Consider the following 27,660-nt stretch of genomic DNA (forward strand, 5'->3'; position numbering starts at 1 on the left):
GATTTGTACTATGGTGGAGAAGCTTTCTCTGTAGAGCAGCCACAGTCTTTTACTTGTCCCTATTGTGGAAAAATGGGCTATACGGAGACATCTCTTCAAGAACATGTTACTTCTGAACATGCAGAAACATCAACAGAAGTGGTAAGTGAAGCAGCCTTGTATTGAAAAGGACATGTTAAAGCACATTATTTCTATAAAAATAAAGCTAGGTCACTGTCATCTGTCTCCTCCTAAGTGTACCAATACTGTTGGCATAATAATTATTAAAATTATCTTTTAACAGCAAGTTTTATACATCCTAGGAGGCTGCATGAATGCAAGAAAACATGCTTCATTTGTTCACACTAGCCATTCTTACCCTATTGCTAGAAGCACAATGTAGAATCTTGACCAAATTCAGGAACCCTTAGCAAATGCACTGTGAACAGGTGAAAAGCACCCCAATCTGCAGCACAGGTCTTTTTAGAGTATTCTTCCTACCTGCTTAATTTCTCTTCTACAAGGAAACCTTCATAAGGAGATTTTTAAATCTTAAGTCATTAAGTGTAATCTGTTGTCACATCTCATTGTAACATATCACTTGGTTTTTATCAGGTCAAAGCTCTTGCTTCGTATGTCAAAGCTCTAAGGTCCCTAGAAGTTCCTCCTACTCTAATCTTTTCTAATGACTAAAAACCAAGGACCCAAAATAATGTGCAAAGAAAATTTTGCCTTGAAAGCTTTTTGGATATTTTACTTGACATTTGAGTCAGCATATATTCAACTTTTAAGAAATGATAAAGGGTACCCAAAAAAGTCCCATTTCCTCCCTTTACTATTGGCAATAGATAAAGTGAGATATGAGAGATGGAACTGTAGGTCTAGAATTTGGACAATTTTGGCACAGGCAATTGCATATTGCATCAACTAATCAGCGCCTAAATGTACTCAAAGCAAATCAGCTGAAACTCAAGAGAAATAGTGTGTCCAAAGACATATAGCTACTAAAGGGCAAGGCCAGGTGTTTGAACTCAGCCAGAGTCCCTCTGGGTTATAGAGTCCCTACTTACTGACTGCCCTATTTTATCTCTGCTACAGCTCTACAATTAACAGCTGTGAGAATACAGGTTCACTTCTATTCCCATTTACACTCCTTAGTTTGGTGCTTAAATTTGCTTAGAAGATATATAGTTCAGACATTTGGTAAATTTACATTATGTTGTCCTCAAGCCAAATTTTACTGTCTAACAGCTCAGAACTGCTTTCATCTTGCACCATCTTGCAGCCTCAGAATACCGTTGTCACATTTTACTACTGTTCTTAATTTGTTCTTATTTTGTAAAGGTGACTTTGCTTCCTTTTGGTACAGTGCCAGGTACCAGCATGAGGAATCTGGACTTGATTGCATCTCTGTCCTGGTTGTTGTGGGAAATTTGGAATAATTTCTTCTTGACTTAATTTCTGTTAGGTTTGGGAACTTTATTTGCCTAGATACAATAGGGAAGGGTTTTTCTTACTGAACCAGGCATTCTTAAAATCATTACTAGGCAGTAGATCCCACCCAGACAGGACAGCTAGTGTTTTCCAAATCCCAAATTAGAGAAGCTAGCAGAAAGTTAAGTCCTTTCAATGAATAAAAAACTACTTTTTTTTTTTTTTTTTTTAAAACTACTTTTTTAAAATAAGAATCAGTAGCTCTGCCTCAGCAGCTTTGCCTTTATCTTTTTCCTGAGAGTAAATACTCAAAATTTGTTTATACTCCTCTATACCTGATCCACAGTTTGAAAGTTAAATACTTGCCACCCACAAGTGGTTTCGTGATCTCTCTCTCAGAAGTTATGTTCAGTATGCGCCTTTATTGAGTTTCCAGGCTTTTGGTGTATAGCTCAGGACAATGGCCTTACTGTGTTTAGATTGATATTGGTGGAGCATTTTAAGGTTTGCTCCCTCCTCATGGGGCCTTAGTCTGCATGAACACTGCTTCTGCCCCTTATTTCCACCCATGCATTTCAAATGAAAAATGGCAAGCAAACAAGAATCTTTGATAGGAAGGTACAGAGTTTTTTTCTCTTCCTCAAATCATGTGAGTCATCTCCTCCATCCAGGGCTGGCAGTACATGTGGCTTACTGACTAGTGTCCGTTCTGAAAGAGTATGACACCCCAATTATTAAATATTTTAAGTAGCTCTCTGAATACATGTGGAGCATGTTATCAGCTCTAATAATGTTCCAGTTATATATAAATATCCAGGGGCTATTACTAGGTGTCCCCTCTCACCCTATCCCTCACCCCCAGCGTTTTGCCAAAGTCTTGGTTAGTCAAACATGGAAAAAATCTGAAGTTCAAGAGTAACTCATGTCATTTGGGGTGGGGGTGGGGGGACTGTATTCCATAACAACTAACCGTACCTCTTTTTCTATTCCTGTTTACATTTTCTGAGTGCTCAGTGTGCTATCTTGCTTTTGCCACTGTGTTTCCTGCATGTGTCCTCTAGGCCACCACTTTGTATCTTTGTAGAGGACTTAAGGATTTCACTCCTCTAACCAGCATCCATTTGGAACATTTAGGGGCAAGAGGCTATGTCATTGAGATATCATTGTCATCACTATTAAGCATTTACTGATACCTGACACAGCCAGCAAGAAAGTCTACTGAAGATGAATTTTCAAAACAACTTTGTAGGCAACTTTGTAATCTTGTCTGTATTTTTCTGTTTCCTTTTTCGACTAGGGACTCTAAGACCTCAAACTATGATATCCCTCCCTTCTTTTTTTTTTTTTTTTAATTGTATTTATTTATGATAGGCACACAGTGAGAGAGAGAGAGAAGCAGAGACATAGGCAGAGGGAGAAGCAGGCTCCATGCACCGGGAGCCCGACATGGGATTCGATCCTGGGTCTCCAGGATCGCGCCCCGGGCCAAAGGCAGGCGCCAAACCGCTGCGCCACCCAGGGATCCCTATCCCTCCCTTCTTAAGATTAATTTCCAATTACTCAAAAAACTTGATTTTGAGGGTATGGAGGGGACCATTCAAAACCAGATACTGTGAAAAACATCTGACATTGAATGTATAGTGAAGGTGATTACTAGCTAAAAATGTAATAAGTGGATTGGGTATAATCTCAGGAGTCTTTTTTTTGTTTTTTTACTCTCAGGAGTCTTTTTTTTTTTTTTTAAGATTTTATTTTATTTACTCACAAGAGATACAGAGCAAGAGAGAGAGAGAGGCAGACACACAGGCAGAGGGAGAAGCAGGCTCCATGCAGGGAGCCTGACATGGGACTCGATCCCGGGTCTCCAGGATCGTGCCGTCGGCTGCAGGCGGTGCTAAACTGCTGCGCCACTGGGGCTGCCCAAATCTCAGGAGTCTTGATGTAAATACCAAATATAATAAGCACTGTGATTTTTACATTAAGCACAAGTTCTTAAAATCCTTCAAAGTTATAATGAGATTTGCTAGATTGAGACAACTAACAAGATTTTGGTTATGGGAAGAATTACAAGGGGAAGTAGCACAGTATGTAACTTAAAAATCCATCAACCTGGTAGTAGAAGTGAGCAGTTGTGGTCAAATGGGATTATAAATACAAAGGATTATCGGGAAGTGTTAGGTTGGTGGAAGAACATAGTAGATAGAAAAACTTCTTCGAACATAAAAGGGCATTGAGAAATGATTCCTAAAAAAATAAAAAAATAAAATAAATAAAAGAGAAATGATTCCTGAAATTTTTCTTAAATCTTACATTTGAGCTTGCACTCCAGCTAATTAGAAAGCCTTCAGGGATTTTGTTGTTGTTTTTAGGTGAAACATTCTGCTAGGTTTCATTAATGATATGTAGTTAATCTTTCACTTTTTGCTTAGTAAATCTCTTGTAATTAATCTATAGAATATTCTTAAAAGATAAAAGCACTTTTTGGTTTACCAACATTTTCTTCTCACTTCCAGAAATTATGAACATAACTACTCTGTTCATAATTAATGGCTGTGCTCTAATAGGTCATTGCTGGAAAATTTTTGCTGTTTTTCATTTGATGTATTTACTCATTTTCGTTATTCTCCAGAAAGGGGGTTAGGGTAGTGTCCAGTGTTTAAGTGCTCTTCAGTTATGTTAATGATACATTTCCCTCCCTTTTTAATGAAGACCTAGATGTGTTTATAACAGAATGAAATATATTTGAAATAGCGTGGTTGTACTGTGTTGCATTTATAAGAAATAAAAATCAAGGGCAGCCCCGGTGGCACAGTGGTTTGGCACCGCCTGCAGCCCAGGGCGTGATCCTGGAGACCCTGGATCGAGTCCCACGTCAGGCTCTCTGCATGGAGCCTGCTTCTCCCTCTGCCTGTGTCTCTGCCTCTCTCTCTCTCTGCATCTCTATGAATAAATAAATAAAATCTTAAAAAAAAAAATCAAGAAGAATGATTTTCAAAATTTTCCATAATCTGGGAATATTATTATTTTGAACAATAACTCTTGGAGTGCCTGGCTGGCTCAATCAGAAGAGCATGTGACTCTGGATCTCAGGGTTGTGAGTCTGAGCCCTATGTTGGGTTATAGAGATTACATACATACATACATAAACTTTATTTTTATTAACTTTTACTTTTTAAAGATTTTATTTATTCATGAAAGACACACAGAGAGAGGCAGAGACATAGGCAGAGAGAGGAGCAGGCTCCATACAGAGAGCCTGATGTGGTACTCGATCCTAGGATGCCAGGATCACACCCTGGGCCCAAGGCAGGCGCTCAACCACTGAGCCACCCAGGCGTCCTCATACATAAACTTTATTTATTTAATTTTTTTATACATAAACTTTAGAAACAAGAATTCCTTTTTTTTTTTTTTTTAAAGGTATTTTTTATTTATTTATGGTAGTCACACAGAGAGAGAGAGAGAGGCAGAGACACAGGCAGAGGGAGAAGCAGGCTCCATGCACCAGGAGCCCGATGTGGGATTCGATCCCGGGTCTCCAGAATCGTGCCCTGGGCCAAAGGCAGGCGCCAAACCCCTGCACCACCCAGGGATCCCCCAGAAACAAGAATTCCTATGGAGAAAAATGATATCATAAGAGAACCTTTAAATTTTGTTAAATGATTCAGATCATTAATATATCAGATTTAGCTGATAATTTATTTAGAAAGTTGTTGAATGTCATAGAGCACAGAATAGAAATTATCATTGTTGTGGCAATTTGTGTACCAACAATTAGATACATTTGATCTCTAAATTAAATCTTTTTTTTAAAAAAACAGATGTATTTATTTATTCATGAGAAACACAGAGAGGAGAGAGAGAGAGGCAGAGACACAGGCAGAGGGAAAAGCAGGCTCCATGCAGGGAGCCCAATATGGGACTCAAGCCCGGGTCTCCAGGATCAGGCCCTGGGCTGAAGGCGGCGCTAAACTGCTGAGCCACCTGGACTGCCCTTGATCTCTAAATTAAATAAGCAGGAAAGTATTAGATCAAATCTGCAAACCATATTAACATTGATGGATATGACTTATGCATGAAGACTATGAGAAGTGACATATGTTTTAAATTGTAAGACTTTTAAGACTAGATCATCTATATCTGTATTTCATTGAGAGACCATTTTAATACGTAGTTCTACAGAACTTCCCAACACGTTTATTTCCTTATTAGGAACAATAATGGTGGAGTGAATTACAATTTTTACAAATCTTCTAACCTAATTTTATACACTTTCTTAAATATCATAATTCCCTTGTTTACCCTTTTAACCAGGTAATCAGGAAAGGTAAGCATTTAAAAGCCAAATACACATTAAAAGAAAAAAAAAGGCTTTGACTTTTACTGCTTGCATTCTTCTTTATCAAAGAATGCAATTGGATTTTCTCTGCTTTTCTGTGAACTAAGAAGGGTGTTTTATTTAATAATAGGGGAGAAACATAGGATTTGAAAAGTATAGTTGCTATAGGCCACCATATTGCCACTACTCAGCTGCATTCAGCTAAAGAGATTTGTGGAAGATTAGGATTTGGTACTTTTGTCATTTGTGCTTTTCATTACTTTTGACTCAAAATACTTTCTATTTTATAAATCGCTTTTTCCTGTCTTTAGCTGTTGGCTGTCTTTGCATGTTTTTAAAATAATAGTTACTTTAAACACTTGTTTAAAATCAGATCATAGTACTTTCAATTTTAAGATTTTTTTATTTATTTATAATGAGAGACACAGAGAGAGAGAGAGGTGGAGACATAGGGAGAGGGAAAAGCAGGCTTCCTTCAGGAAGCCTGATGTGGGACTTGATCCCAGGACCCTGGGATCATGCGCGGAGCCGAAGGCAGGCGCTCAAATACTGAGCCACCCAGGTTGCCCCAGTACTTTCAATTTTAAGGGTGATACAGCCATTAGTATCTCAGCTTGTGAACAGGGAAGGAAGTGATAGGAGATTCTTTAGGGGTCCCAGATTTGTTTTGGGATGATCCTTTATGCATGAATTATGGTATTTTTAAAAAGATGTTTCTATGAGAAATAAGTTTCATAAGATAATATGAAAATCAAGAAGGAAATTACTGAGAAAATGAGATAATAGCTTTTCTAGAAAGGTGTGCCTGGTATTTGAGAATACGTTGTTATCTCTGGGTAGACTTTTCATTACTTTCTACCTTCTTCTTCTATGTTGAAGTTGAATGAAAATCCTGTACTGGGGAGCACCTGGGTGGCTCAGTGGTTGAGCGTCTGTTCAGGGCTTTATCCCGGGGTCTCTGGATCAAGTCCTGCATCAGTCTCCCCACAGGGAGCCTGATTCTCCCTCTGCTTATGTTTGCTTCTCTCTCTGTGTGTCTCTCATGAATAAGTAAATAAAATCTTTTAAAAAAAATCCTGTAGGGGAAGGGAGACAGGAAGTTTTCTGAATGGAAACAATGCTTAATGTGAAGGAGAGCAGTGGCTAAGAAAGTAGTTGTTAGATACATTTATTTTGAATTTATTTTCTTTAGCCACTGATCTGGTTTCTTCTTTGTCCTATGAAATACTGGATTGTCTAGTTCATTGTCCAGACAGCTAATTTCAATTCAAAGAAATGTTTTGCAGGGTTTGTAGGAAGACTTGTAAGGAAAATGGCATAAAGATGGAGCTCTCCGGCAACAGTTGGCAAATTACAAGGTGGCTCAGAAGTTCTTTAAGCAGGTTTCAGCCTTGTCTCTTCTTCTTCCACCATCCCTTCTTTTCCTAACCTGTCTCTTAGATAAAAAACAAAACTGGTTAAGAAAATTACTTGAAAACTCCAGTCCTGGTATTCATAGCTGAGGTCATTTTTTTCTAGGAAGCTCTAGCAAACTTGGCATCACTTGACAAAGGGTTATGCCCTTGAGAAGAGAAACAGACAAAGCTTCTGTCCTTGTCAGACTCTAACTTCAACTCACTGTAAACAAAATAAGCCCACTAAAGTAGAGTTTATTTCTGATTCTTCACAAACATTGTTGCTTGCTTTAAGGCACTGTCTCCCTGGCCCTATCTAGAGTGAATTATGGTTTTGTGAATTCCCAGAACATCAGCATACACATATAATTTAAATTTCTGCCTTAAAAAAAAAAAATTTAAGGAAGCACCTAGCTGGCTCAGTTGATAGAGCATGGAGCTCTTGATCTCAAAGTTGTGGGTTTGAGCCCTATGTTGGGTGTAGAGATTACTTAGAAAATTTTAAAATGTAAATAAATAACATTTTAAAAACCCAAACTTCATTATTTAGGGCTTTTTTTTAAAGATTTTTTTTTTTTAATTTATTCATGATAGACATAGAAAGAAAGAGAGAGAGAGGCAGAGACACAGGCAGAGGGAGAAGCAGGCTCCATGCCGGGAGCCCAACGCAGGATTCGATCCCGGGACTCCAGGATCATGCCCTGGGGCAAAGGCAGGTGCTAAACCGTTGAGCCATCCAGGGATCCCCTATTTAGGACTTTTAAGTCATGTGTAAAAATGTAAGGAACTTAAAACTTTTGTATATAGCAAAAACTCTAAATTCTAAATACTGCTCTTTTTTTAAGTTAATTTCAGTGTTCCACTGCAATAACAAAAATTAGATTATAATACAGTTTGAACAGTGTGTTCAATCAAATCTTGGAAGTCATATATCTGTATTGGCAAACTGGATGGCTAAGGTGACAACTTAGGTAGTTCTAGAAGGCCCAAAAGGACTTTACTGACCATGTAGCATAGATTTTCCAGTAGTGCTTTGTATATATCATCAAAGCAAAGCTCCAGCATTAACTCTAATCTACTCTGCATGTGAAGGTTTTTTATGTGTCTTGGCTTTAAATTCTAATAGTTATTTTTGGATCATCACTTTTTCAGTAAAAGAAACTCTTGTTAAAAACTCTTGTTAAAAGGCTCAGTGGTTGAGCGTCTGCCTTTGGCTCAGATCATGATCCCGGGATCCTGGGATCGAGTCCCACATCATGCTCCCCAAGGGGAGCCTCTTCTCCCTCTGCCTATGTCTCTGCCTCTCTCTGTGTCTCTCATGAATAAATAAAATCTTTTTAAAAAAATAAAAATAAAAACACCCCATTATACTGCAAGTGATCAGAAAAATCTGCCTAACAGAACAAGCCTGGGATATTTCTAGAGCTGAGTTTAAGAGCCCTTCAAAAGATGAGACATGAAGTGTAAACCAGTTTGAATACATAATGAGAAATACATCACAATTTTTAAGAGATGAAATTCACTTGAACTTGAATGGTGGCAGGTTCACCATTGCTCACTTCTTGGCCAATTCACTATCTTCATTTCTTGGTGATTTTATAACCCAAAATATTAAGTGAACACTGAATTGATGCTCAGTAATTACTTAATGAATTATTAGTGAATCCATAGTAACAAAATCATACAGTATTACAGATTTAACCAGTGAGGACTTTAATTAACTTCATGACATAGATCCTTTAACTGGAAATCAGGATGCAGTTGTAAAGAGTAGTACAAGAGAAATTGTGCTTATTGCAGTTCCAGAAGGTGCCTGCATCTTAAACAGTATTCACTAGGCTTTGTTTACATGTTTTCATTTAAATCTATATAGCCTACATATGTAGCATAAAAAAAAAGACGACCCCAACTTAAAAAGAAGCTATTTTGGGGGCAGCCCCAGTGGCACAGCGGTTTAGCACCGCTGAAGCCCAGGGCGTGATCCTGGAGACCCTGGATCGAGTCCCACGTCAGGCTCTCTGCATGGAGCCTCTTCTCTCTCTGCCCCCCTCCCCCTCTTTCTCTCTCTCTCTGCATCTCTATGAATAAATAAATAAAATCTTAAAAAAAAAAAAAGAAGCTATTTTTGTAAATGTCCTTTGAACACCTAGCCTGAAACTCCAAGCACAGTAAGCATATAGGTTGGCAGAGCTCATCATATGGTGAACTTTGATTTCAAACTAGCATAGGGAAAGCCTGTGTAACCTCGTATTAGAAAGTTTGTTTGCTATTAAACAACAGAGGAAATTTGACTTGAGATTGTATTGTGTTTTTATCTTTCTTGTGCTTTTGGGGTGTGTGTGTGTGTGTGTGTGTTTGGCAGGTGGGGCAGACTTGCATAAGGATGAATAAATAAACAGCTTTTCTGAAGGCAGCAGAGCTATGCCAGTGATTCTTCACTACATCTTTTTTTTTTTCTTTTAAGAATTTAGTTAGTTAGTTAATTAGTATAAGTAGGGAAAGAATCTCAAGCAGACTCCCTGCTGAGCATGGAGCCCAACTCAGGGTTCCATCTCATGACCTGAGCCTTAATCAAGAGTCAGACGCTTAACTGACTCAGCACCCAGACTTCACCATATCTTGGAATTTTGCTCTAGAACTTGTAACTCCTCAGATATGAGAGCAATACCTTTAATCTTTTCAGCCATGATTAAGTTCATAATTTGATCCACAGCTGTTTAGAGAAAAGGAACAAGGAATGAGAAAAAGGAGAAGGGAATGTTCAGGTGAGGACTGAAAAAATGTAAAGAAACAGGAAAGTTAGGGCCACAGAACTTTATGTGAGAAGAAATGTGGGTGCCTGAGAGAAATTGACTTGTTAGTTGTAAAACAGGAAAAGGGTGAAGGGAACACAACATGTACTTTACCCCACTTCGCCCTCAGAAAGATAATGTCAGAAGAAAGTGTTCTAGATCATTCCTGGGTCAGTTATGAAGGATGGCATGGCAAGGGAGATACTTACTGGCATTTCTCAAGATAAACGTTCATGACTTCTGAATATGTCTCCAAGTATTAACCAAGAACATTACATTTAATATGTAAAGTATGAAGTATTGCTTTCTAAAATGCCTAAATTCTTGGAGTAGGGCACAACAGCTGTCACCATAACTTTAGAACACGGCCTCAACCCACACAAGACTTTATGGCCTTCTAAAGACCAAACTAACTTATCTCACACAGCTGGAGAGTAACGCAGGAAAGAGTCAGGGTTTTTTGACTTTACATAGGCCTTGAAAAATGGGCATGATTTCAAAAAGTGGATAGAACCGGAAAGAATGGCATTATTCAGAGGGAAGAGACAACATGAATTAAGATGTGTTAAGAAATGTAGAGGTAGAAAGTATGGTAAGACATTGAAGGTTATGGGAAATAGTGGGAAATAAAATGGAATCAGCTGAGTAAGGCCAGATACTAGAGAACTGTTAAAGTCAGACATTTGTTCACTTGGTTTGGTGGACAGTAAAGAGAAGGTCTGGCATTTGTACAGCGGAATAGCATTACTTTCTCCATCATCATGCCATATAGGCTATTATTTGGGAATGGAAGGATAGAGGATATGAGCGATTCTGTAGTTCTTTTGAGACAGGATGAACCTATTCAGAATGATTGTGTGGATGAAAATGAATCTAAAAAAGGGCCCAAAAAAGAAATTACAAAGAAGCTGTGCTGCCATAATAAGATCACATTTGCCAGAGAAATAATGCATCAAACATTTGGTGTTAATCAGAAAGGAACAATAGAAGATGCTATAGGGAAATCACAGCTTTTGAACAAATACTCAAAAGAAAATGTTTCTCATAGATCTAAAATTTGTCAGATAAAAGAAATAAATGAGTTTATCAAGTTTGTGATCCAGAAACCTAGTCAAGAAATACCAATTGCCAAGGCAGTTATTTATCTTAAAGTGATTGCAGTTAACAAGAAGCATAGTGTCCCAGAATTAGAGTTCAAGGGCAGTTTCAAGTGGTCTGGGAGAATGATGCTTCAAAGTGGGTCAGCCTCACGGTAAAAAACCAGTGTAGCTCCTTGGTGCTGAATGATGTTGGTGCAAGACCCATCTCTGTAGTACTGCAGTCTAGCTTCAGGTAAAACCACTTTATATGTGGGTCAGATAGGCAGTTTTTAAAAATGCATTTTTCTGTAGCAGTGAACAGAATGGGCAAGAAACTTGAATAGGGGGGCACCTAGGTGCACAGTAGTTGAGTGTCTACCTTCAGCTCAGAGTGTGATCTCTGAATCCTTGGATTGAGTCCCACGTTGGGCTCCTCGGAGGGAGCCTACTTCTCCTAATGCCTATGTCTCTGCCTTTATGTCTCTCACGAATGAATAATAAAATCTTTAAAAAGAGAAATAAAAAATAAAATCTTTAAAAAGAGCTGTTTGTTTAAAAAGAGAGAGAGAGAGAAAAACTTGGATAGGTTGTGTGTGTGTGTGAGAGAGAGAGAGAAACTTGGATAGGTTGTGAAACTTATTAAAAAAAAAAAAAAAACTCATCACATTATGAGAACCTAAGTCTTCAGTTGTTGTTTTTGAAGTGCTACACAGTAGCCAGAGCATATCCTCACCCTGATTGTATGAATTCAAAAAAGAGACTGCAGGAATGTGGACTTGCCTTAGACTAGTATGGAGTTCTTGTTTAAAAACAAAAATCAAGGGGATCCTGGGTGGCTCAGCGGTTTGGCACCTGCCTTCGGCCCAGAGCGTGATCCTAGAGTCCTGGGATTGAGTCCCACATCAGGCTTCCTGGATGGAGCCTGCTTCTCCTCTGTCTATGTCTCTGCCTCTGTATGTGTGTGTGTGTTTCTCATGAATAAATAAAATCTAAATTAATTAATTAACAAAAATCAAGCGTGCTGATTTTAGATTTTTTTTTTTTTTATGGATATAACCTGTCACAGGGGAAAAAAATGTATAAATGTAGTACTGACCTGGCTGATGTGAAATAATGACTTCAGAAGGTGTGGTCTAGATACTGGTAACTACCTGTGTTAAGAATCCACACTGACTGGGGTCCCTAGGTGGGTCAGTCAGTTAAGCATCCAACTCTTGGTTTCAGCTCAGGTCCTGATCTCGGTTGTGAGATCAAGCCCGACATCAGGCTCTACTCTACTCTCTTCGTGGAATCTGCTTAAGCTTCTCTCTTCCCCCTGCCCCTCCCCATGCTCGCACACACTCACTCATACACTCTCTCTTTCTCAAATAAATAAATAAATAAATAAATAAATCTTTAAAAAAAAAAAAGAAAGAAAGAATCCACGTTGACTGGTTGCTTTCTGGCAGTCATGCACTGGGACCACATGGAAAATTGGAAACTCTGTTATGTTTTTGGCATGGGATTTAATCTCAGTACATTGATAAAGGCTTCCAAAGGAGTTCAGATAAAAAGTGGGACTGATGATGAGCTTCAGTAGTGATATGAAGCAGAAGAGGAAGACTCGAACAACAGCAAAGACAAGACTACAAATAAATAGCAGGGACATCTGTGATTTAAAATTTGAGCAAGGGGATAGTAAGTATAAGAACATTTCATGTTTCATTCCACAGGGTAAATAAATACTTACTATTTTTCAATACCATTGTATATTCAAGCTGTATTTGCCAAATTTATCTAATTATAAGATAATTGGGACCCTTGTCAAAAACAAAAATTTTCATATCTCCTAGAATCAGTTTCCAGGCATGGGCCTAGGGTACTGTATTTTTGACAAATGGTCCAGATGAATTATATACTCAGCCAATTTCAGGAAGCACTGACTTATGCCAATTCAATGTGCCTGAATGTTGGCAAGTTGTCATAATGTTAAGCTAATGTGTTACATAGAATTTTCTTCAAGTGATAGATGTTACAATATCATGTGGCAATAGAATTATGATAAATATTAATGTTGACAAACTCATAATTTTAGGGTTAATAGCTTATCCTCTGTGTTAAATTTTCCTGTTCTGTAACAGGTATTAGGTGTCATCATGTGGAAGTAAAGACCCAGTGAAAAATAGAATTCCACATCCCCATCTCAAAGGTCCTGTCTTCCTTCCAGGAATGCAAATTCTCAAGGAGACTTTGCTCATCTAAGAACATTCACATGTGTCCTCAAAGTACTGAAACTTCTACAGCTATCTTTTTGCAGTTCAAGTTGTACATACATTTTATCTGAAGGTCAGCCTAAAGGAAATGTCTTAGAAGAAAGGCACCTTTTCCTCTTAATGGTTATTTTTTCTTTGGATAAAAATCTTGTACTTGCAATCTGTGGTATTGTAATAAAAATATACATAGTCCAGTACCTGTTAAGTGTTGCCAAATGGAGACTCTCAAAAATATCTAAGCTGGCTTATTTGTTTGATTTTTTAATAACTGGTGGTTGTTTCTACTTCTCCAAACCTATTGGTCTTTTTGTTGTAAGCAAGTCTGGTCACAGTTCCCAAATAAGAAACAAATCACACTGTCCTGCATTTCTCAAAAACTGTTGACAATCTAACTAGGCAAGACAAACATACAGAAAATAAAATAAGTGTACCAGACACCGCCTTGCAGTGTTACAGCATGGGAGTGATACAGACCGTAAAACCTAAATTCCCAGTAAAGAGAGTGTATAATCAGTAAACTTAAAAAAAAAATCAGTACACTTATGAACAAAATACAATTGTTTTTCTCTCTGACAAAGGCAAGAATGTGACAAACTTTCTGGCATCATATAAGAAAGGCACACACATAACTATCTGCTTCTTTCTTCATTTCCCTCTCAGGCACATTCCTATGTGACTCCCCCTACTTCTTTTGCACACTGTCATGCTTATATGTTATTTCTTATAAGCATCTTGAAGTTTTCTTGAGGCTCTCTCTCAGACTCCTGAGGCAGATATAATCAGGACAGGTGACTAAGCATCAGAGGAACTGGGATCAAATCAGAGTCAAACTCTCAGGGGACTCCTACTTTCTAGTCACGAGAGGATGGGGATTTGTGTTGGCTTAGGCTCTGAGAAGCCATTTGTTTTCCTCTCTGTATCCCAGTATGGGCCTTCCAAGTCTCCTCTTGCCCCTGCCTCCCCATCTCCAGTGCCACTCTCCTCTGCCATGACCAAGCAGCAAGGTCAACAGAGTACCTGAACTTTTATTGCAAGTGAAAGAATTGAGGCACACAACACATGTATTGGCAAGATGAATCACATACCTATCCTCAGCTCTTTTATCCCTGGGCAGACATAAGCTTAAAACTCTGTACATTTCCAGAGGCTCCCCTTGATTGTACTCTTTTGCATCAGACCTTTCTTCTGGGCTCTGTTCTTTAAAGTTCTTCATACTTCAAGGCTTGACTACCACTCTTAGATTTGGATTTCTAGAAGAAAAATGGCCTTTCCTCTGAAAGTTCCTCATTCTTCATTTCTTCCCTTCTTGTCCTATTTCACCACTTCTCAAGAAACTGCTGTTTCAAAAACAGTATTCCCAACCTTGGAAGCCTTCCCTGAGCCTGTGTACATACCATTTTATTCCTACTTTGTCCTATCTCTTGCCCTAAAGGCTTACGGGAAGTTGGTCTTCTACTCCTTGGCTTTTTGTTCCACCTCCCATTCCTCTGGAAAATAAAGTTCTAAAAATAGTCTCCCATCCCCCATTTTCCCTTGGAAACCCTATTTGTGAATTTATAGAGCATATTTGCATATTATCAGTAATTTGTCTTAATATTTGGTTCTGTATAGTTGTGTTTTAATAAAGCTTTGCTGTCATATTTGAAGATTGGCCCTCAAATCTAGCTTACTTGGGGAAGCTCATGTCTCCACCTTTGCCATTCAAGACTGAACTTAGATGGAAATGTGCACTAAATAGTACATCTTAAATTTTATATAATATATATAAAATAATAATAATTATTATTATTATTATTTTTTTTGGTCTTTTGCTAGACCATGCAAATGCATTGGCCAGGCTGTTGGAAGGCTTTGCCAGAGTTTGAGTTTGAGCTGTTTGTTTAGAACTGTTGTGTCTGACCCTGAGAGGTTGTCTGTTTTAGGTGTAAGTACCGGTGTGGATGTAGTTCATATTCAGGCCTCCATTACTTTTTACGAGTTCAGGATCTCTACTGTGTTTTTGCCTGGTTGAAACTCAGTTATAGTAAAATATTCATCCAGAAAGATGTCTGGTCAATATTCATCTGTTAAATCTGCTTTCTTTACTTTCATTTCAGATTTGTCCAATATGTGCAGCATTACCTGGAGGCGATCCTAATCATGTCACGGATGACTTTGCAGCTCATCTTACACTTGAACACAGAGCCCCTAGAGATTTAATATCCTTTTAAGAGGCAAGAAGGGATAGAGTTGTTTGTAATGTTTGTTACTTTGATTATTTTTAAGGACAACATACTCAAAGAAAACTAACCTCCAAATTATTTTAGTTTATTAGACCTTTCCTAAAAATGATTCAGTGTTGAGATACAATTTATTTCTCTTTTTATATGCTATGACTGTCGCATGAACAACGCTCATTAAGTGAAAGTTGCCTTGCTCATCATCTTCATTACAGTCATTTTTTGTTTTTAAAAGACTGACTAGGTTAAAAGTTTTCAGCCGGGTGTTTTCATTACAAAAGAGGAAGATGCTAATATAAATTAAAATCTAAGTAAATATAAAGAGGATTTATTTGCATTCTCTCCCTGTGCCCTCTTGCCTTGCCCTGTTACAGGTGGGTTATGAGTGGGGATGCATGTTGGGGCTGCTTTCCCTTTTGGAGTCCTCTTCTCCAGAGACAGTCATTCCCCGCCCAGTCTGAGTCAGACAGCATAAGGTCAGATCCAGCTCCAAAGTCCTTCCCTACTTTCTTTTCTGCTTCCCATTTGCAAGTCTATCTCTCAGCAGTTGCTGGTGACGTTCCATATAATCTTCAAGAGGTTAGCGGCCCACCAGAGTAATTAATTTTATACACCCTGTGCTTCTTGTTTCAAGTTATGAATTATTTTTCTAAGACTATCCCCTATCAACAGGGGTCTGTTTTCATGTAAAGATGTCAGTGTTCATTATAGTTCAAAGCAATTCAAGAGCTATTCACAACTTTTCTCTTTGCCAGATTTCATTCTGATTCCTTTGATTGCCTCCTGGCAATCATAATTCAACCTTAGTCCTACTGAGGAAGAAACTGGTTCAATGATTTTCTTGTCCCACAGCTCCCCTCCCTTGCTTAGATGGCTCCTCATTTTCTAACTGGAAATATGGTCCCTCGGAATTAGGGGAAAATGAGAAAACTAATGGAAAGATAAAGACACAGAACTAACCTAAGAAATTAGAATGTCAGTAGACTGAGCCAAGAGCCAGTCAAGGGGCTAGTATTCACTGAACAGAGGAAACCACTTTTCCTCTCTCCTAAGTGCTGAGGACACTGAAAGCATAATGAAGAGAGAGAGAGAGAGAGAGAGAGAGTGAGAGTATGTGTGTGTGTGTGTGTGTGTGTGTTTTAGGAGAGTAAGAAAACCCAGATGGGCAAACAAATACTTAAGTCTTTGAGTTGCTTCATACTTTATATAAAAGAATCTTACAACAATATCCAGAGGGTTATGCTTGATCCCTGTTTCACTTGATCTTCATGGAGAAGCTAGGCAAATAACTTAAGGCCAAACTGTTATCCTGAACTTTTTCAGCAAATTCAAGGAATTCTAGTGAAATTGTTATCCATATTCCATGTCATCTATATCCATTTTTGTGAAATTATAAGAATCTCTGGTTATCAAGAGAAAATGAAATTATGCAAAATTAAGAATAAGGGAAGGCATATGTTACATTTTAGATTCCTAACAAGTATTACCATGAGGTTCTAGAAAACAAAATGTTGACACTGTAGTCAACACTGGAAATATACTGATTTTTCAGGTACTTCAGGTACTGCTGTATGGTGACTTTGTCATGAGGGAGTGGTTTCTCTCGAAGCCTCATAAGCATCAGAACTTTTTTCTTTTAAACTGTTTTGATGGAACTCTTCCTAAAGTGCACTTTTTATACCCAGATGCTTTTTGAAAACAAAGTACAATGATCATAACATCACTTTCTGTAGAACCCAAACCATGATCCTGAGTACCATGATGAGATGTGCACATTCTGGTGGCACCTGAGGGTTTCATGGAGCTGCTCAGCCTGTCCCTGAATGACTCCAAAATCATCAGCTGTGAACTGGGAAGCCAGCAAAAAGTTATTGTGCACTTTAGAGATGTTCTGTGTGCTGCTTTGAAAGAGAAGTCTCTTTTACAATGATAATGATAGCTGGCGTTTCCCACACGCTGGCCATTGTGGAAATGCAAGATTGTCTTCATGAGTTTGGGTAGCTGTCTGCTATTCGGGATGTTCTTTAGTTTGAGTTAGCTGTAGGAGATGGGGGAGGCTGCTGCATGTGTTTTGTTGAGAAATATGGCATTACTCTCTGTGTGTCCACCTATACAAGAAATTCAACTCCAGTCTGCTGTCTTCTAGCAGCATTGAAGAAGAACTTGATAGATTAATAACCAAAAGGAGTCTTTTACTCCTGAATTTAAATTATTTGTACTGTTCCTTTCTCTTTACAGATGATAATTGAGATTTGATTAGTACAGCTTTCCTCAGATATTAAAACTGATGCTTATTAATTCTGGTTACTTCAATATGAACATATATGATATTCTTTACCGAGGTCAGAGTAAGGAGATGCCTCACGTGGGTATCTGACCTGACAGCACCTTTCACCGCATCTGGTTATTGTAGCTGGAGCCTGAGAAGAAATTTCTTCCTCCCTGGAAAACCTTTTTCCCCTTTAAAAACACGCGCGCACGTGCGCGCGGGCGCGCGCGCACACACACACACACACACACACACACACACACACACACTTTGCTTTATATTTGAGTGTCTTTTTTTAGAGTTAATAGCCCTCATAGATATGGTTGTAACATTTGCATTCTAAATGAAATGTGCTGTTTTTAAATGTTTATGGTTTAGGAAATATGCATGTCTATCTAGCAAGGGCTCAAGTGATTTTTTTTTTCTTTCTGTGAAATACTTGGGTTCTTTTCTTAACTTTGGAGTTATGATGAATCGAGTGGTGTTCGACATGTACGTAGAATGTTTCACCCTGGCCGGGGATTAGGAGGTCCTCGTGCTCGTAGATCAAACATGCACTTTACTAGCAGTTCTACTGGTGGACTTTCTTCTTCTCAGAGTTCATATTCTCCAAGCAATAGGGAAGCCATGGACCCTATAGCTGGTAAGTTAGTTTCATGTTCATAAAGGAAATGGCCAGGGAGGGGGGCCTCCCTTTAAAAGTTTTTGGTGGATTTTGTGTTTTTAGTCTCTCATCATGCTTCTGTATTCATAGAATTTTCCCACATTTTATAAGTCTAAAATCTGGTAAAGGTAGATAATATATAGTAGTTCATTCTAGCATTTCTTTAAGTGCTTAGAGCAGAAGATAATAAGAAGTGGCTCTGGGTTCTCTATTCGTGGCCTCCATTGAAACTCCAGAAAATGATAAAAGACTTCAGAGTTGAAAGGCCTCCAGAATTCCATGGTTCAACCTCCACAAGCACACGGATGCTAAGACTAATGGACAAGCTAAAGAATTACGTTTTCTCATGGAAGGAAGTAGAGTAGGAATTTCTCTGTTCTTGCCTTGATTTGAGAACTGTATGCTTAGGGAACATACTGAAAAGTAAATATTTTAATAGCGTAGGAAAATCTTATTTTTAAAAGCAACAACATTAAAAAAAAAAAAAAGGAAAACATTTGAACATGTAGTTCATAGCCAAGTCCATGAGTTTAATACATGGCCAACTGAGGAAGCCAGTAATAGAGTCAAAATATAAGGTCAGAAATCACAAGAGCCTGGGGCTATAAGACACACCAAGCACAGCCAGGTGGTGAGACCCTGGAAAGCCTGCATAAGTTCTGAAATGTGTGCACGTGGTACAATATGCATCTGCAAGTTGTGATGCATCTTGCAGAACATGCTGAAACCCTGGTAAGTGTACATCTGCGATACCAACTAGGAACAGTTTTACTCATAAAATGTTCTTAGAAATGTACAGACATACAGATATAAAATCTTAATTCTAAATGTGCTTTGGGCATTTGAATGTGCAGTAAGCCTTATAAACTGAATTTTGGAGATTTAAAAAAATATTTCTTCATCCAAAGGGAATATTTACATGCTGTCTTTGGTAGCAAGCTCTAAAAGTTAATTTCCAGAAGCAGAATTCAAAAGTGAGAGATTCTCTCCATGCAGTTTTTTTCTGTCAGTGAAAATTTGTTTATTTTAGTGTTGGACTATATGAAAGAATGGTATAAGAACCCCTGGGCTAGGGGTGCCTGGGTGGCTCAGTGGTTGAGCATCTGCCTTTGACTCATATCATGATTCTGGGGTCCCTGCAGGGAGCCTCCTCCCTGTGCCTCTGTCTCTGCTTCTCTCTGTCTCTCATGAATAAATAAATAAAATCTTTAAAAAAGAAAGAAAAAAAAGAACCCCTGGTATAAAGCAATAGTGAGCAAGAAAACAGAAATGTACCCTGTTAATGAGTTTTAATGATGAAGAGCATTTGCCAGCCAGGAAATGTCTATGAGGTAGCCATCATCAATTCCATGGAAGTGAGGTAGGGAGGAACCCCCCCCCCCCCCCCCCGACACACACACAGACGGGAGAAAGCAATTCCTGCAATTTACCTGGATGAGAACTTGGGGACATAGGATATTGCTCTTGATGAGTACAACCTCACTGAAATAAGAGCGTCTGGATTATAACAGGCCACTAACTAAGCTGTCCGGTCAGGAGCCATTCAGCCTTACTGAGCATTGCCAGTGGTACTCACTCCAGTGGTACTCTGGTACTGTCAAATGGCAATACCAGAAAGTACCAGAGAGAAGGCAAAGGTGAATGGTACAAAGAGTCACAGATAGAAATGACCCAGGCCTCTTAAATATAATTTTGATCATCATTCAATTGTTAAGTAATACTAAAGGCCTACTTGTGTTGGGCACCATTCTAAGAGCTGGGAATATCATAAACAGTAGACTTGATCCCTGCTTTCACAGAGTTTGTATTGAGAGAATTTATGTTAGGATCAGACCATCAGATGATCCACTTAAATTTTTTTAAATACTAAGAGAAAGTATGACTAAATTAGTCCATTAAGCAACAGTCTGTTATATTTTACTTCAAAAAAAATTGTATGTGGAGACATGTATTTGCATTCCCCATACACAATAGCTTCTACCTCCAGGAGGCATCCTAAAAGATTCTGAGGGCCGCTTGGCTGGCTCAGTCATTAGAGCATGCAACTAGTTCAAGCCCCATGTTGAGTGTAGATTACTTAAAAATAGAATCTTTAAAAAATAAAATAAAAGGCATTGAGCTTCTTGGGGCACCTGGCTGACTCATTTAATAGGGCATACAACTCTTGATCTCAAGGTTGTGAGTCCAAAAAATAAAAAAAATAAAGGTTGTGAGTCCAAGCCCATTGTTGAGCAGAGAGATTACCTTAAAAATGGACAAATAAAAATAAAAGGTATTATGCTCCAAGCTGAAACTTTATGTTGCCATGGATACCTGTCTGTTGACAATCATTTCTAATATTCCTCTAAAAGAGTGATCTTCAGCATTTTGTTTTCCACAGTATTTGAGGAGATGTTAATTACCTTCGTTTCCATTGGCAGAGCTTTTATCTCAGTTATCAGGAGTGAGACGTTCTGCAGGAGGACAGCTTAATTCTTCTGGCCCTTCCGCTTCTCAGTTACAACAACTGCAGATGCAGCTGCAGCTGGAACGGCAGCATGCCCAGGCAGCACGACAACAACTGGAGACCGCACGCAACGCAACCCGGCGTACTAACACAAGCAGTGTCACCACTACAATCACACAATCCACAGCAACAACCAACACAGCTAACACAGAAAGCAGTCAGCAAACTATCCAGAATTCCCAATTTCTTTTAACAAGGTAGTTCATTTATCAATACAACTTTGTTTGAGGAGTGTTTTATTAGCACTATGCAGTCTGCAATGATCTTTTCTCTTTTGTTGTGCCTTGTATTTGTTCTTGAAGATTCGAGGTTTGATCAAACCGTTAAAACTCCTAAATCTAATCAAAATTACATATTCAGTATTTCCCCAAGAATATGAAAAGTAATAATTATTTTAGAGAAAGTAGGAATGCTGGTGGTCTTGTTCAACAGTAAATTATTATCCTATGTGAATTTTTTCCCTTATATTGCCCATAAAACTGAAACCTTAAAGGATTGAAAACTGGGACACCATATCATTACATTTTGGGGACACATGAAGTACATTTACTGTCATAATTAACATTGCCTTTTTTTTTTTTTTTTTTTTTTTTTGCCAATTGCAGTTAGCTATGAAATACTAAAAGATACAAGAGAGGATTTCATAACACAGTGGTTTTCTCCTGAGAATTTCCAAAGGCTTTAAAGTCTTATATTTACCACAAACAAAAGTAACAGTTTTTAAAAAGAGTTCACCATGGTATAAAAAACAGTATACACAATTGGGTGGAATAGAGTTACCAGCTTCTGAAAACTACCATTAGCCACTAAATATATTCCTCTCCCAAGCCTATCAGAGTCTTATGTGACTTTTAAGAATATAAAGGATTTTCGAAAAAGCAGTAATGAGTAGACTTAGGATTAACCGGTAATGAACCTGGACTGATCTGGGCTTAAGTAAAAAACTGTGAAGTGAAGAAGATGAGTGTAATGTATTGGTTATCTTCAAACTGATATTAGAAGACAATGTTGTTTCTCTGTGTATTTCTTTTATGTCATACTTTTAAAAATATTAGTACAGTAGTACATATGCATAGTTGTAAATAACATGTGAATGCAGAATAAAAAATGTTTGTAGACCCCTGTCTAGAGCCTCGGGTTTGCCACTTACTAGTTTGGACTTTGGCAAGTCACTTCACTTCTCTTAACCTCAGTTCTGTCATTGCTGGCCCCTGAGCTTTGCCTCATGGAAAAGAGAATTGTTTTAAGGATGAAATGGAATTTCGGTATGTGTATGGTCTGGCTCAGTATCTGGCATATAATATAGGCCCAATTAATGATTCCCATGATTATCATTTGTTATGGATCTAAGGAGGAAGTTTGAAGTGGGGGAATCTACCACAAATAGGAGAACTAACAGTGTATATATCCACCAAGAGTCCACTCACCTGTGGATGGAATGAATGTCTTTGGAAAAGACATCTTCCCACCCTTGACCCATCCTATTTTTTAGCTCCAAACTCAGTGGGCTTGATTTGGGGTTTTTCTCTGTGTCATTATTCTTTCAGACACCCAGCTCCCAGGGCATGGTATGGGTAGCCATTCGTTGAGCTGCCTTCCTTGGATTTTGGTTGTAGCTTTTTGAAGAGCCCTTTCTGTCATCTGATACAGCACATTACACAGTACCTTGCAATTTGCAAGACCACTTTTCCCATCTCTCATTGTATCATCTGATGCTGGCTCATATGATTTACCTTAGGCAATATTTCCAAAAAAATATTCCCTGGAACTTTATATATTCTAAGGAACATGTATAGTTACTTATGTTCAGTTTTTTTCCTGATGAATAATTTTGGGGAAGATTAGCAAAAGCAGTTTATTTACTGTTGGGCGTCTCAGAACTGTAAATAGATCAGCATGCATTATGAATCTTCAAGGCAGGAGAGCTTCAAGGCTGCAGTGTTTCCATAGAAAAAGCCTGGTTTTTGGTCACAAAGCCATTGCATGATATATGTAGGACCTAAGTCTTATCTTTGGCTTCTTTGACCAGGGACAGTTCCTGTTCACATTGCCCTGGAATTCATGAGGAGAAACAATTTCTTTGGGATCCAAAATTGTTGACCTTTGAAAAAGTGTTTTTCAGTGCTTATGTCAGATTTCAGTCTTTTGGTGATGGAGTCAACTAGTTTTGCTAACTCAGTTTGAAGATCTTCATAAGCTTTGCAGTTATTTCTAGACCCAAACAAAGTTTGGCCCATTCGGAGATATAGCCCTAGTACCAGATTTTATTGCTTTTCGGAAGTGAAATATTTTCTCTATTATTTCCTTAAAGTAAAACCAGTAATGTCATGGGGCATCCCAATTCACATGGGGCGCCTGGCTGGCTCAGTTGGTAGAGCATATGACTCTTGATCTTGAGGTCATGAGTTCAAGCCCCACATTGGTTGTAGAGCATACATTAAAAAGGGAGGGGAACTCCTGGCTGGCTCGTTTGATGGAGCAAGAGATTCTTAATATTGAGGTTGTGAATTGGAGCCCCACATTGCATGTAGAGATAACTTAAAAATAATATCTTAAAAAAACCAAACAGACAATTAGTACTGTTGCAATGACTTGCAAAGAGTTGGGTACCTCAGCCTGTATATGTCTGGTTTGTTCACTGTGTAGGCAGCCTTCTGTATATCATCAGTCATTTCCTTTCAGTGTGGATTTAATGGCTTTCTATAATTACCTTCCAGATTCTTTTGCTTTCTTTAAGTTCTGAAATTTAGATCTTTTTGTTTGTTTCTGAGCCATAGATCCAATCATTCAGTGGCTTTGAGCTTAATGACTGGGAGATTTTGAGTGTGTCTGTTAACCTCTGCTTCAGTTTCTTCTTCCTGTAAAATGTTAAGAATAGTACCTAATTCATAGAGTTAAGACATAATATATACAAATAGCACTTACAGCAGAGCCTGACCCTTAGTAAGGGCCCAGTGTATAGTGTTACTTTGGGATGCCCCTGCGCCTTTCAGCTTACGTAGGACAGCAGATAGCCAGTGCCTGTCCATGGGAGAGCGTGGGCTTGAAGTGTACCTTCTCTGGGAGAGGGACCTGTAAGCGCATGCCTGCTCTGGGTGTCCTTGCACTGTCACCATCTTCTCTGCGTTTGGTTACTTTTCCTGCCCCCAGGGCTCCAGCTAGTTGTCTTTTCTTTCCTTGACACTAAAAATGTAGAGAAATAAAATCACAACCGAAACTAAGCAGAATTCTGCTTATGTCATTTATCATGTTACTAACAAGAATTCAGCTCTTCACATCTGTTCAGTATCCATGCGGATGAGCCAAGTCTCCCAGCATCATGCAGGTCTCCTGAGTGTGTGGAGCAGATGAGCCCCCTGGGCCGCTAATCCAGCCGGATCCTCACTCCCCCGTAGGAGAAGTGGAGGGGGTGCGCGGTGTGCCCATGTGTGTTTTCTTGCCCTCTCAGGCTTCGGGACAACTCTTCATTTTGGGAGGGATTAGATGCAAACAATAGAAAACTCAAAGGAACTTTGAGGATTTTTTCAGCTCAGTGTTCTAGTCACTAGTTTTTGTGACCAGGGTTACTCCTTTCCTTCTCTTTACTGCCCACAGGTGACATTCTGATTAGGAAATCACTGCATCCCCAAGCATATTACCTATTGGAAATTTTGTTCTCCTCAGAAAAATCTTTGCCACTGTTTTTTTCTGGAGGGGGTGTGAGAAGTCTCAGTGTGTTTTTTCTCACTGAACCTGGTTAAAGAAGCATAGATTTGCACCTGCGGGTAACAGTGTTGCTGCAGGTGTGGGGAATTCATCTCAACACAATGAAGCTGACAGATGAGAGCCAAGTGTTCCAACACTGTCTCAGGGTCTGAGTTTTGCCACCTGTAAAGCTGGCACAGGACGAGACATTGTTGAAATCAGCCCTGCTGTTGTTCGTTGCATTTTACCCACGAGATCTCTTTTTTTTAACTTACGCAGGTTGAATGATCCTAAAATGTCTGAAACGGAGCGCCAGTCCATGGAAAGTGAGCGCGCAGACCGCAGCCTGTTTGTCCAAGAGCTCCTTCTGTCTACTTTAGTGCGTGAAGAGAGCTCGTCCTCCGACGAGGATGAACGGGGGGAGATGGCCGATTTTGGTGCTATGGGCTGTGTAGATATTATGCCTTTAGATGTTGCTTTAGAAAACCTAAATTTAAAAGAGAGTAATAAAGGAAATGAGCCTCCACCACCTCCTCTTTGATGACATCCCAATTCGCAGACAATGTCCTCTGTGCTGTATTTGCCAATGAAAGTGGACAACAACTATCTTGGGTTTGTTTGGTGATTGTAATTTCAGGTCTGTCACTCTTGTTACATTGTGTACATTCAAAGGAAGAGAGAAAATATATATGATAATCATTTCCACTTAACTAATTTTTACTTCTAGCAGGTAAATGTAGGTAGCAGTGCAGGGGTGATCTCTGCTTCCTGTACCTTGACATGCAAAAGGCTCTCCTAATACTCCACATTCAAACTGAAGAGGAAAATTGAAATCTCTAATGAAGCTGCTGTGTGTATTTATGAATATTAATGAATAAAAACTGCTTGGATGGTTTACCTTAACTACTGCATGAGGTTTTTTGCAGCGTGCATGAGTTTTAGTGACCTTGTTATTTAAAAAATTAAATACAAGGAGTAAAACTTAAACAAACATAAAAGCCCAAAGCTTTCCTGAGCATTATTCAATGGTTACACGGCAGAAGAATTACATGGCGAAGTAGCTTTTGAATAATGTCTGCCCGAGTCACCTTTCTTTGTGTGCCTCCTACGCACAAAGCCAGCTCTGCAGCGGAGTCTGGGGGTCGTAGCCAGGGGTCGCACTCTGCCCTGTGTGGCTGTCCTGTCGCCCTGTTAGTCATCCTACCTGTGTGGAGCTCAGCCTGTCTCTTTAACTCATCTGTAGAAGACACACCAGTAAAGCGACTGTCGGAATCTGCTGCAGGGCGTTTGTGTGCCCTAGAAACAAATCCTGTTCATATGTGTTGAAAGTTTTTACTTGTTGTGGTTGTTTAAAATTTTTTTCAATTGTTAAATATGTTTTATTCAGGTGTAGATGAATTTCATTTATTCACTGTTCAACAAAGTTAACCTGAATTATGTTGTCTTTGTTTTTGAAAAATCTCACATTCTCAATCATATTTTGCGTTATTTATGTACTTGCTTCATAGTTTGCTGAGACAGATCAGATCAGGGGAGCTTTGAGGATTTGCCTTCCCAGATTTTGTCAGTATATCACAACCAAATTCTTAATGCTAATTCTAGCACCTTTTATTTATTGGGTTTTTTCTGGCATAAAAAGTAAAGCCTTTTAGTTGAATCATGCCACCTATATGCCTATATTATTAATTCTATCTGTAAAAAAAAATGTACAGCTTTTTTGGGTTTGTTTTTGGGATTTGGAGGGGCTGGGATATTTTTTATTTTCTGTTTCAGTTTTTGTGCATAGACTTTCACAATAGCTCCAAGGCAGGGACAGCGGGTTTGGGGGTCGGGGGGCAGTTTTTGGAATGTAAATTTAGGACTTTTAAAAAAGGTGCGCACAGCTTCTGATAAATTTATAACTAGACTTAACCGAATCATGTCGTGTTCCAGTTCTCCTTTCTCAAGTCTCCTCTCTTTCTCCTGTCGTCCTTTTTCCTTTCCCATCTGTGTTTCTCTCCGTTCCTCCACCATGACAAGCATACAGACTTGAACGCCCTGCGGTGTTCTTCTGAGAACTGTGAAGTCCATGTTCGTCCAAATGTAACCAAAAAAGAAGTCACCCCACATGTCTAAAAACTGTTGCTTCTCCTCCTCTGAAACTTCAGACTCGAACAATTTCCAAATATAACAGCTTTGTTTTCTTTAGTTTCTGTGATGGAAAATGTTTTAAAGGAAAATTTTACACCAGGCTTCTGGTTATACTAGAAGTCAAATCCAGTAGGGATTTTCTTTTCTTTTCTGTTTTTCTTTTTTTTTTTTCTTTTTTCTTTTTTTCTTTTTCTTTTTTTTTTTTTTATTTGGTTGTTGAGACGTTTCAAAAACCAGTTTTCGAGCTGTGGTCTTTTCAAACACATCTTCTGCACATAAGTCACACATTTCAATAAAGCATTTTCAAGACTGTTGATCACTTGAATTTCTTTGCTGTTGACGAATTAGCCTAACTCTTATTCAGGGATATTATTATATCTCCAACCCAGGATTTTTTTTCCTTTTTATGCTAAACGTGGAGGTCCTGATTTTGTGTGAATGCATTACTTTGGATGTGAGAAACAGAAATTGCCAATAATGTGCTTTCCCTTTTCTGCACAAATTCTGGGAATATGTAAGATCCTTCCTTTTTTTAACATGGTTTGAAGGAACAACTGTAAGTCCATTCAGGGCAGTTCGATTTAGATGATCAGTTGAACACTTCAGACCTAAAGGTTCGTAAGATTCCATCTCATGTAGAATACTGTATATTAATTATTTTTTACCAGATATTTTACAAATACCTCACCTCATCCTGTATGTAATCAATAATAATGTATTTTAGGGTAGAAAGACACAGACTATCAATATAAAAAATATATTTAAGCCCTTCAAATTCTTGTGTCCTTTTTCTTTAGTTTCTGAATTAACATCATACTATTGGATTTATTGAATATAAGTCATTACGAAGATTTTGATGTAGAGGAGACAAGACTGATATATCATTGTCATTACTACACCTTCAGATTTCTAAGGACCA

The 27,660-nt window shown here is 38.6% G+C and overlaps 1 protein-coding gene across 1 annotated transcript; it reads left to right on the top strand.

The window, feature by feature from the left end:
- Positions 1–26,527, top strand: KCMF1 (potassium channel modulatory factor 1). Its single transcript, XM_041755435.1, has 5 exons — positions 1–141; positions 15,366–15,467; positions 18,226–18,400; positions 20,842–21,124; positions 24,891–26,527. Exons 1-5 carry the CDS (start codon positions 73–75, stop codon positions 25,150–25,152), a joined length of 891 nt encoding a protein of 296 aa, XP_041611369.1. The 5' UTR covers positions 1–72; the 3' UTR covers positions 25,153–26,527.
- Positions 26,528–27,660: the final 1,133 nt, after the last annotated feature.

This window comes from Vulpes lagopus, chromosome 5 (assembly GCF_018345385.1).
Source record: "Vulpes lagopus strain Blue_001 chromosome 5, ASM1834538v1, whole genome shotgun sequence".
Classification (NCBI taxonomy): Eukaryota; Metazoa; Chordata; class Mammalia; order Carnivora; family Canidae; genus Vulpes; species Vulpes lagopus.